This window comes from Lissotriton vulgaris, chromosome 7 (assembly GCF_964263255.1).
Source record: "Lissotriton vulgaris chromosome 7, aLisVul1.2, whole genome shotgun sequence".
Taxonomy (NCBI): Eukaryota; Metazoa; Chordata; class Amphibia; order Caudata; family Salamandridae; genus Lissotriton; species Lissotriton vulgaris.
Genome location: NC_141695.1, coordinates 867,354,270 through 867,366,912, shown reverse-complemented (window position 1 = coordinate 867,366,912; position 12,643 = coordinate 867,354,270). Strand labels below are relative to the sequence as shown.

Here is a 12,643-nt window from a genome sequence, read left to right as displayed (position 1 = left end):
ACATATTCAGCACCATGGTCAGAGGTACTGTGCTAGTGACATATTCAGCACTATGGTCAGAGGTACTGTGCTAGTGACATATTCAGCACTATGGTCAGATGCACTGTGCTAGTGACATATTCAGCACTATGGTCAGAGGTACTGTGCTAGTGACATATTCAGCACCATGGTCAGAGGCACTGTGCTAGTGACATATTCAGCACTATGGTCAGATGCACTGTGCTAGTGACATATTCAGCACTATGGTCAGAGGTACTGTGCTAGTGACATATTCAGCACCATGGTCAGATGCACTGTGCTAGTGACATATTCAGCACTATGGTCAGAGGTACTGTGCTAGTGACATATTCAGCACCATGGTCAGAGGCACTGTGCTAGTGACATATTCAGCACTAGGTTAGAGTTACTTTGCTAGTGAGAATTTCAGCACTATAGTCAGAGGTACTGTGCTAGTGATATGTTCAGCACTATGGTCAGAGGTACTGTGCTAGTGACATATTCAGCACTATGGTCAGATGCACTGTGCTAGTGACATATTCAGCACTATGGTCAGAGGTACTGTGCTAGTGACATATTCAGCACCATGGTCAGAGGCACTGTGCTAGTGACATATTCAGCACTATGGTCAGATGCACTGTGCTAGTGACATATTCAGCACTATGGTCAGAGGTACTGTGCTAGTGACATATTCAGCACCATGGTCAGATGCACTGTGCTAGTGACATATTCAGCACTAGGTTAGAGTTACTTTGCTAGTGAGAATTTCAGCACTATAGTCAGAGGTACTGTGCTAGTGACATATTCAGCACCATGGTCAGAGGTACTGTGCTAGTGACATATTCAGCACCATGGTCAGATGCACTGTGCTAGTGACATATTCAGCACTAGGTTAGAGTTACTTTGCTAGTGAGAATTTCAGCACTATAGTCAGAGGTACTGTGCTAGTGACATATTCAGCACCATGGTCAGAGGTACTGTGCTAGTGACATATTCAGCACTATGGTCAGAGGTACTGTGCTAGTGACATATTCAGCACCATGGTCAGAGGCACTGTGCTAGTGACATATTCAGCACTATGGTCAGATGCACTGTGCTAGTGACATATTCAGCACTATGGTCAGAGGTACTGTGCTAGTGACATATTCAGCACCATGGTCAGATGCACTGTGCTAGTGACATATTCAGCACTAGGTTAGAGTTACTTTGCTAGTGAGAATTTCAGCACTATAGTCAGAGGTACTGTGCTAGTGACATATTCAGCACCATGGTCAGAGGTACTGTGCTAGTGACATATTCAGCACCATGGTCAGATGCACCGTGCTAGTGACATATTCAGCACTAGGTTAGAGTTACTTTGCTAGTGAGAATTTCAGCACTATAGTCAGAGGTACTGTGCTAGGGACATATTCAGCACCATGGTCAGAGGTACTGTGCTAGTGACATATTCAGCACTAGGTTAGAGTCAATGTGCTAGTGAGGATTTCAGCACTGTAGTCAGAGGTACTGTGCTAGTGACATATTCCGCACTATGGTCAGAGCTCTGGTGAGATTCCGCAGTATATTTCGGGGCGCTATGCTAGTGATACCTTTAGTAAAATGTACAGCAGCACGGGCAGTAGAGATGTTGCTGTCGAATGACGTATCACAAAGGGCAGAAGCAGTTGTCCTGTAATAGTGAAAGGTGCAGCACCACGGGCAGCGGCTGCCGCGGCAGTGAGGATTGACCGAGTTAATGCACGGGCAGAGGCCGCTGAGAAATGTAGGACCAGCGTCAGAGGAAGCTGTCACTTTGCCAGTAGATCGTAAGCAGTATTTGGTTCCGTCAAAAGAGGGTCCTGTATCTGTACTAGGGGAAATTCAGTAGCCTGAAGAGAGAGCTGTGACGGTCTTTGGCAAACTAAAATACATACAGCAGTACGTATGTGTTGGTAACCTGTATATGGCACACTGCAGAGCAGGGTTCCAGTAGCGTTGCTCTAACTTGCGCTCATTGTGGTATTTATTTATTGAATTAACATGTGCTAGTTCTGTGCTACTTAAAGTGCCAGTATAGCGTATAAACCTCCCACTATCCCTGTAGCACGCTGCACGCCACTGTGCCTTGACACTAACGTGGGTCTGCCAGTGCCATGGTGTACTGTGCCTGTGAAGTGCGTTGTCGACCTTTAAAGACCTACCTGTGGGTCAGCTTCCCGTGGGTGACACGCTGTACCGCGGTGATGACGCGACACGCTGCTCTTTAGGGTGTGTTTGACATTCACACTGCAGAGAAGCTGTGATTTGCTGGGTGCAGAGATGTGTCTGTGGATTACGGCCACTGTAATGAAATATTTCTAATGACATGCCTAATCCTTTCCACATTAACGGACAGTGTCCCACTGGTAATTCACTGGGTTTAGCGCGCTCTGCTGCAACAGTCCAGTAATATTTCTCTGGGTTTGGACTCTGTAATTATATGGTACGGTTGCGGGTCTCAGGCCGCACACAACAGTACAGGACGTTCCTGCTGAAATGTTGCTAGGATTTCTCTGCGTGTTTTGCATAGATCACTGTATCACTCTGTAGCAAGGCTGTGTGGTTGATACATTATAGTGGTGATGTATGTGACACGTCTGTGTGTTTGTTGCACTGCACTGATGTGGGACTGGCACACGACAACGCTGCACGCCTCTGCTGAGCCTTATGTGTTCGGCACACAAAGTGCAGGTTTCACATTGTAAGTGCATGCGTTTACCACTGTGTAGTGCAGTCCTTCTGTGGCACGTCTGTGCGTTTGGCATACTATAAAGCAGTCATTCTGCGATAAACCTGTGTTCGGCACGCTGCAGTGCAGTAATTCACGATAAACCTGTATTTTAGAACACTGTACTGCAGTCATTCCATGGTAGTGCTGCGGGCTTGACATAATGAAGTCATTCTGTGATAGACCTGTGTTCTGCAGACTGCAGTGCAGTAATTCCCTGGTAATGCTGTGTGTTTGACTCACTACACTCCAGCCAGCTTGTGATAAACCTGTATTTTAGAACACTGCACTGCAGTCATTCCATGGTAGTGCTGCGGGCTTGACATAATGAAGTCATTCTGTGATAGACCTGTGTTCGGCACACTGCAGTGCAGTCATTCCATGGTAGTGCTGCGGGGTTGGCACACTGAAGAGCAGGGTTCCTGTATTTTGAACACCCTTTGCAGTGAGATATGAGCTGCTGGCTGGTTCACTATACACAGATTGGTTAAAGGGGTGCTTAAGCCTTGTCCATGAGGGGGTCAGGCCGTGCTAGGGCTGTGCACTGCTGTTTGCCGCTCGCTCCTGATATCCCATGCTTCCTTCTCGCAGGGCTTCATGGACATTGACTTGCAGAAGTTTAAGGAGGCCGGCGCCAATGTGACAGGTTTCCAGCTGGTGAACTATACCGATGTGGTGGCGTCACGAATCATCCAGCAGTGGAGGAGTTCAGACGAGAGGGAGCACCCCCGGGGGACCTGGAAGAAACCTAGGGTAGGTAGTGTCAACCAACCAAGTGAGCAGGCATCTAGAGGGCATGGGCCCGAGACCGAACAATGTCAACCAGCACTTACCTAGGAGGCTTGATCCACACATCTGTACAAACACTCACTTAAAGGGGCATGTCACATCATAACTCACACGAGATAGAGTGATAGAGGCCTGGCTTCCATGCACCCTCCAACACCAAAGCAAAACCACACTAACATATGGCAAAGTAACTATTCCTCTATACTTCTCAGAACAGAAGACATGACACCTCATCCCAAGACCAAACCACCCGAGCCACACTCATCTAGAGTGGCATGATCAAAACTACTCCGGCAACATTTCTCTTAGAGGGACGTGATCCAAACAATGGAGCCAGTGCTCACCTAGAGCAACATGATCAAAACTACTCCTATCAACACTCTCTTACGGGACGTGATCCAAACAACTGAGCCAACGCTCACCTAGAGCAACTTGATCAAAACTACCCTGGCAACTCTCTCTTAGAGGGACGTGATCCAAACAACTGAGCCAACACTCACCTAGAGCGTCATGATCAAAATTACTCTGGCAACACTTTCTCAGAGGGACGTGATCCAAACAACTGAGCCAACGCTCACCTAGAGCGACATGATCAAAACTACTCCTGCAACACTTAACTTAGAGGGACGTGATCCAAACAACTGAGCCAACGCTCACCTAGAGCGACATAATCAAAACTACTCCGGCAACACTCTCTTAGAGGAACGTGATCCAAACAACTGAGCCTACGCTCACACAGAGCGACATGATCAAAACTACTCCGGCAACACTCACTTAGAGGGACGTGATAAAAACAACTGAGCCAACACTCACCTAGAGCGACATATTCAAAACTACTCCGGCAACACTCTCTTAACAGGACGTGATCCAAACAACTGCGCCAACGCTCACCCAGAGCAACATGATCAAAACTACTCCGGCAACTCTCTCTTAGAGGGACGTGATCCAAACAACTGAGCCAACGCTCTCCTAGAGCGACATGATCAAAACTACTCCGGACACTCTCTCTTAGAGGGACATGATCCAAACAACTGAGCCAACGCTCACCTACAGCGACATGATCAAAACTACTCCCGCAACACTCACTTAGAGGGACGTTATCCAAACAACTGAGCCAGCGCTCACCTAGAGCAACATAATCAAAACTACTCCGGCAACGCTCTCTTAGAGGGACGTGATCCAAACAACTGAGCCTACGCTCACACAGAGCGACATGATCAAAACTACTCCGGCAACACTCACTTAGAGGGACGTGATCAAAACAACTGAGCCAACACTCACCTAGAGCGACATAATCAAAACTACTCCGGCAACACTCTCTTAACAGGACGTGATCCAAACAACTGCGCCAACGCTCACCCAGAGCGACATGATCAAAACTACTCCGGCAACTCTCTCTTAGAGGGACGTGATCCAAACAACGGAGCCAACGCTCACCTAGAGCAACATGATCAAAACTACTCCGGCAACACTCTCTTAGAGGGACGTGATCCAAACAACTGAGCCAACGCTCACCTAGAGCGAGATGATCAACACTACTCTGGCAACCCTCACTTAGAGGTACGTGATCCAATCAACTGAGCCAACACTCACCTAGAGCGACATGATCAAAACTACTCTGGCAACACTCACTTAGACGGACGTGATCCAAACAACTGAGCCAACAATCACCTAGAGCGACATAATCAGAACTACACCGGCAACACTCTCTTAACAGGACGTGATCCGAACAGCTTAGCCAACGCTCACCCGGACGACATGATCAAAACTACCCCGGCAACTCTCTCTGAGAGGGACGTGATCCAAACTACTGAGCCAACGCTCACCTAGAGCAACATGATCAAAACTACTCCGGCAACACTCTCTTAGAGGGACGTGATCCAAACAACTGAGCCAACGCTCACCTAGAGTGACATGATCAAAACTACCCCGACAACTCTCTCTTAGAGGGACGTGATCCAAACAACTGAGCCAACAATCACCTAGAGCGACATAATCAGAACTACACCGGCAACACTCTCTTAACAGGACGTGATCCGAACAGCTTAGCCAACGCTCACCCGGACGACATGATCAAAACTACCCCGGCAACTCTCTCTGAGAGGGACGTGATCCAAACAACTGAGCCAACGCTCACCTAGAGCAACATGATCAAAACTGCTCCGGCAGCACTCTCTTAGAGGGACCTGATCCAAACAACTGTGCCAACGCTCACCTAGAGCGACATGATCAAAACTACTCCAGCAACTCTCTCTTAACGGGACGTGATTGAAACATCTGAGCCAAAGCTCTCCTAGAGCGACATGATCAAAACTACTCCGGCAACACTCTCTTAATGGGACGTGATCCAAACAACTGAGCCAACGCTCACCTAGAGCGACATGATCAAAACTACTCCGCCAACACTCTCTTATAGGGACGTGATTAAAACATCTGAGCCAAAGCTCCCCTAGAGCAACATGATCAAAACTACTCTGGAAACACTCTCTTACCGGGACGTGATCCAAACAACTGAGCCAACGCTCACCTGGAGCGACATGATCAAAACTACTCCGGCAACACTCTCTTACAGGGACGTGATCCAAACAACTGAGCCAACGCTCACCTAGAGCGACATGATAAAAACTACTCAGGGAACACTCTCTTACAAGGACGTGATCGAAACATCTGCACCAACGCTCACCTAGAGCGACATGTTCAAAACTTCTCCGGCAACATTCACTTACAGGGACGTGATCCAAACAACTAAGCCAACGCTCACCTAGAGCGACATGATCAAAACTAGTACGGCAACACTCTTCTAGAGGGAACTGATCCAAACAACTGAGCCAAAGCTCACCTCGGGGAATAGGTGTAAACCAACTCAGTCAACACTCTCTTAGAGGGACATCAGCAACACAACTGAGCCAACACTCACCCTGAGGGACGTCATCCAAACAACAGAGCCAATACTTACCTACAGGGACATGTCACAACATCCCAAGATCAAGCAACCTACGTCAGCAGTCAGCTAGAAAGACATGATCTAAGCAACTAGGTCAGCACTCACCGAGAGGTACATGGTCCCAAGGCTGAACAATCTGAACCAGCGGTCACCTATAGGGACCTAATCAAATCAAAAGAGTCAACACTCCCCTAGAAGGACATGATCAAACCAACTCAGTCAACACTCTCTTAGAGGGACATCAGCAACACAACTGAGCCAACACTCACCCAGAGAGACGTCATCCAAACAGCAAAGCCAATACTTACCTACAGGGACATTTCACAACATCTCAAGACTAAACCATCTGAGTCAGCACTCACTTAGAAGGAGAAAATGATCAAAACAACTGGGTCAGCAATCACCTAGAGGTTTCATGATCCCAAGGCTGAACAATCTGAACCAGCGGTCACCTAGAGGGACATAATCAAACCAAAAGAGTCAATACTCCCCTAGAAGGACATGATCAAACCAACTCAGGCAACAATTTCTCAGAAAGATATCATCTAAACAACTGAGTCAACATTAGCCTAGATGGACATGGTCAAATCTAGTTAGCCAACACTCACCTAGAGGGACATGATCCCAAGACCTAACATTGTGAACCACCAGTTACCAAGACGGACATGATCATAATTGACCTAACATAACACTAGATGGACATAATAAATCCAAATAAGCCAGCCAGTGCTCGCTTAGAATGAAATTATCACATAAACAAACGATCTGAACCAACAGTCACCTGAAGAGGCATAGGCTAAACAACTGAGTCTAAATGATCCAATCCACTGTGCTAACACTCATCAAGAATGGCGTTATCCAAACAATTGAGCCAGCATTCACCTAGCAGGACAGGATCAAAACAACCAAACCAACACTCACCTAGAACAACATGATCACATTAACCCAGCCAGCACTCACCTGGAGGAACTTACTCCCCAGACCAAGCAACTAAACCAAAACTCATCTACAGGGACGGAATCTTCAGAGTAAACAAACTGAACCAACCCTCCACCGGAGGGACATAAGCTGAGCCAACAGAAAGAAACAATTCCCAGATTAAACAACTTGAGCAACACCAACTAAGCTGCCCAAGAATTGGAGACAGGACTTGCCTGGAAGGGTGATATCCGGACCCACAAGCTTAGCCACACTTAGCCAAGCAGCTAAGATCACAAACACACTGAGCAAAGACCCACCTGTAAGACATGGGCCTCAGCAAATAGAACCTGAGTCTGATTACTAGACCCAAAGAGTGCTGATGGTTGGGCTGCTGCAAGCCTGCTTATAAACTGCACACGAGTGAGCCATCAAAATGTACTTCCATCAGAATGTGGCCCCATCCAAATACACGGACTCCATTTGTAGTGGTACCTATAGTTTATCCTCAAAGCTGTGGCCATGGGCACGTGACTCGACTCTTACTCGACCGCCACCAATGCCCTCTCACGCTTTAATAGTGTCATTCATTCCACGTGTATCATGAACTTTAATGAAGTCCAACTGACACTCTCACTATCCCTCACCTCACACTTGTGAATTCACACTCATCCTACCACCATTTTTTAACTGCCCAGGCCGCTAGTGGAGCCACCACACTCTGGATAGGGACACCCCACCCCCTCTAAGCGAATAAGCAAGCAGGTACGCATCAGCCAATCCTGTGCCACCTTAGTGTGTTCCATACTTGGAGTACGCTACCTGGTTCAGGTTTCGTACGTTGGGGGAATCAGAAATGAGCGATGCTTTCCCAGTGGGCGGGGCATGGCTGGAAGCCAAAATACAGTGTCCCAGCTTTCCTACTTAAGAGAAGGTGAGGCAAAATGTAAGAGTTCTGTACTTCTTGCCTTCCCGCAAAATATTTAATTTCACCCACCCCCAATCACTAGCTTCGTACACGTCCATGGAAACGAACCTATCGCTCTATTACTGCACTCCTAAACGTAAATGGAGTGAAATCTTTTCCCTTGTATGATTGCCCTTACACACTCATTCTACACATCAGCAGAATAATGCTACTCAATTTGGTCTAACTCATTCATTCATTCACTCTATTATTGAACACATACACCTTGAAGGAGTCACCCGCGTGGCCTCCCAGACTCATGGAGGGTCGTTCATTCATTACCTCGCAGGCTTTGCATGGCTCGAGGCGCCTTGCTGGTTTCTTATTGGTGGTCTGTGCGATACACTTTGTGACATCTTCCTGCACTTCTTTTCGTCTGCAGTACACATCCGCGCTGACCTACGACGGGGTTCGAGTGATGGCCGAGGCCTTTCAAAACCTCCGGAAGCAGCGAATCGACATCTCCCGGCGGGGGAATGCAGGGGACTGTCTCGCCAACCCCGCTGTACCCTGGGGGCAAGGCATCGACATCCAGCGGGCGCTCCAACAGGTAAGGGCATCACGGCGCTAGCTGAACGAGCCCCCGCGCATTTCTCATCCAACCCCTCCCCTGGAGAAGCCAGCCCTTCAATAGACTTTGCATTTCTTCTGTAACTGTTACTTTAGAAGTTTCCACAGCACACCGATGTGATATTTGTTTCCATGTTCTGTATTCGCAAGACCAGCAATATATATTTCAGAAATCCTTCATCAGGTGTCAGCTGATCTGTCAAATGTGCTTTTCTTCGCTGCTGCATTAATGGTTTCCTTCCCGATTCCTTAAATTGAACGGGTGTTATTTTAGACCCTGGTGTGCAGTGATTATTTTGATCAGCTTCCATGTGGGGTCCATTGTTCCATACTGTGCACTTTGCAAGACATGCAGGGGTCGCAGGTCATTATGAGAGATGGGGCTCCATCACCCCATTTTCAAAAGCATGATAAGTGTTTGTCAAGCTGAGCAAAGGTCAGTCTGACTTACACTCTCCATGTTAGGGTCAGGCATATGGGTGCTTTACATGCACTAATGTGCAGGTGCCTGGCAGCCTGAGCCAAGCATTGCCAAGATGAAGGTTTCACAGCCCAGATGGCATCGACGTTCTCAGCCCAGCAAAGCCCTGGGGGTCCTCCCTCACATGACAAGTGGCAGTAACACCAATAAAGTCCCCCACCCGGGTGCTTCCGGTTTAAGCCCTGAAGTTCCTATGGCTGACTGTCTATCACTGATACCTCATCACATAGTGGAGTGCAGTAAGCAAGTCTCACTGACCCCACTCTACTTTGCAAGGAGTCAGGGAAGGACCTCCTCCCATTGGCTGACCCATGACAGAGTCAGCCAATGACTGGAGGTGGGTGGAATCTTCTTTTTTTCCCATCCTCCTGCGAAGCCTTCAGGGCCTTCCAGTGCCTTCGTACTTCCTCTCCCACCACCCACTGGTCCTGTGACACAACCGCCACAGCCTGGTAAGTGCTTTTTCAATGTTTGTGTGTGTCTATCTATGTATGAATGTATGTGTATTTATGTGTGGGTGGATGGGTGTGTGAAAGTGTGTGCATGTACGTCCTTGTGAATGGTGGTTGTGAGCGAGTGTGCCTGTGTTTAGGTGGGAGAGAATATGTGTATGTTTGTGAGAGGGAGTGGAAGTGACTGTGCCAGTGTGTGCCCGCCTGTGTCCTCCCCCTATGTGCAAACCTATGAGCTGCCAGTGGACAAGCGCTTATGCTGGACTGTTCACTGATACTGATTGTTGTGATTCCTGACCTGCAAAGAGTGTGCAGGGGCAGCACTCCTCAAAAGGATAAGTTATATCAAAAGCCTTGAGTAATAGTTTAAATGCACATACATAGTGTGGTACATGATTTGGTTAAATGCTTGTACTGCTTAATTAAAGGGCATTGGGTCCTGCTTTTGACGAGAGCTATTGTCACTTTAAGTCCTGCAGAGGAGTACCAGTACTGTCATTAGCAGTGCACGAGAGGGTGCAAAGATAAGGATGTGCTTCCACTACCATATAAAAGTCTGTGCAGACATTCAAATACGTGCAGGTGTTGTGCATTTAAGGTGGCCTAGAACCCTGCTGAGAAGCACCTGTCTCTTTAAGAGTGACTGCACTTCTCCAGCTAAGTCCTTGTACAGTACCTTTAAGTGTCCTATCAGCCATTAAGGGCAGTGCTTGTACTGGTCCTTAGCAGAGTTTAAGGATCCAACAGGGAAGTATCTGCACTTCCCATTCAAGTGTACACAGCCGTACAAGGTGTGTTTTCTTTGGGATGCTGGGAGATCTGCTAATGTGAAGCTAGCAGTGGCTCCACTTCTGAGGTTTGCCCGCATATCCAACAGGTGTTACTTTCTTTTCAACAGGTGCGCTTCGAGGGGCTGACGGGAAACATCCAGTTCAATGAGAAGGGGCGTCGGACAAATTACACCCTGCATGTGATCGAACTGAAGCATGAAGGCATCCGAAAGGTAAGATGTGACGTTAGATAGACTCTGTCATCCCTATGTCATGACACACAATCACATTCTTCTGGAGTACATGGAGTCCCCACTACCTTCAGGCCTCCCAACACTGGAATGAATCCATTATTAAACAATGTAACACCTCCTACCACCACTAGGGGAGCACAGAATAATGTATAACAATTAGGCCTCCCACAACTTGAGGAAGCTTATTCTGATTATTCTCACCAACCACTAGAAAGAGAGCTTTATAACTTTTTGTAGCTCATCCTTAAACTATTAGCGGGAACTCTTAGTAACTCCCTGCACTCAATCTAAGCACTCCTAAAGAGTGCATATTGTGAATCAGCAATCCCTCCTTTTGTTGTCAACCACAGCTCATTACAAACTCTACCTCTTTCAACTATATCTTCAAATTACCAGGAAAAACTCCATATATCAACCCTTTTTGCAAATAACTTGTTTCTCCACCAGGAGAATATTAACTTGAAGCCTTTTGCCTACTAACACCACCTCTCTCAACTACAACTGGTTGAGAATTTGACCCTATACACGCAAACCTCACTTTGCCTCATCCCATCAGAAAACACCCTGCACATCATAAGTTCGTAGAACATGCAGGGTCTGGATGAAGATCCCATTTTCTCTTTTCTTTTAAACCTGTAGACTCACATTGATTGTAATGAAGTTTGCAATATTCATGTTTTAGGCTTTCTGTGTGTAAGTTGTGGTGTGTAAATGAATACATAAATAAACTTCTTGTGTATTTTATGAGAGTATATACATATGTGCATGTCTATGTTACAAAACCGGTACGAGCCGGTTTTGTAACACAGACCGAACAAACACTAAGAGGAGAAAAAATGCCGCGTTAGAACTACTCGCGAGATTTTCCCTGATGAAGGTGCAAGGTGCACCGAAATGCATTGTAACCATATAAAAATGTTTGAAAATGGATCGCAATATGTGAATGAAAACATATGTGGATGAAATTAAGAAATTGAACAGTGAAATAAAAAATATGAATTGCACAAAGTAATTACTCTACATAAATTTTTGCTGAATATTGCTCAGCCCCAATTACCGTGCCAAGGGTGAGAGGCCTATGGATTAAAAGGTCTGCTACACTTTTAAGCAAATGTCATGCACGTCAGCCTTGGTCCTTCTCCAACATGGACAGTCCAGCCCAAACTGCCGTACCAAGTCTCCTTTGAAAGAGAACGCAAGCAACCACAGACTCGTTTTGGCCTATTTAGACCACGTCAGCACAGCACAGTTTCAGTATTATGGCATGGTGGCCACACAACCCATGTCTGTGCATACTTGTTGCTCTTAGAAAATCATACTGAGGAAGCAAAGATGAGAAGTGGAGTGCTTGCATTAATCCTAATTACTCTGGGCTGCAATCCAGTCCATTGTCTTTTACCCACCATGCCATCTCAGACAGGAATCAGCTACCTGAAACTTATCCTTGGAGCAGGAGCCAGGCTAATTGAAATGGTCCCCGAAGGTTCTCAGTAGTCCGCAGACGGTTTTCTGAGACCACATATTCGACACACAGCCCTTAGCACTGTGACGACAGATACCTGAGGGGAACCAACACAGGTCCACAGGTTTTTAGAGAAATTGCAGAGACACTAGAAATAACTCAGATAATGAACATTGCATGCGCATATACATACATTACACCCAACTCGGACAGAGATATTCAGATAAAGAATACATACACCAATATAACATGTAGACAATGCACACACATACATATTCACAAATACACTGGGT

At 46.8% G+C, this 12,643-nt stretch overlaps 1 protein-coding gene across 4 annotated transcripts in view; it reads left to right on the top strand.

Moving 5' to 3' along the window:
- The window catches only part of GRIA1 (glutamate ionotropic receptor AMPA type subunit 1), a 527,971-nt gene that overhangs the window by 317,433 nt on the left and 197,895 nt on the right, over positions 1–12,643 (top strand). For all 4 annotated transcript variants that reach the window (XM_086931263.1, XM_086931261.1, XM_086931264.1 and 1 more), the window contains exons 6-8: positions 3,335–3,496; positions 8,744–8,911; positions 10,763–10,867. In XM_086931263.1, coding sequence (XP_086787389.1) covers positions 3,335–3,496; positions 8,744–8,911; positions 10,763–10,867 — 435 coding nt within the window. The remainder of the gene's footprint in view (positions 1–3,334; positions 3,497–8,743; positions 8,912–10,762; positions 10,868–12,643) is intronic.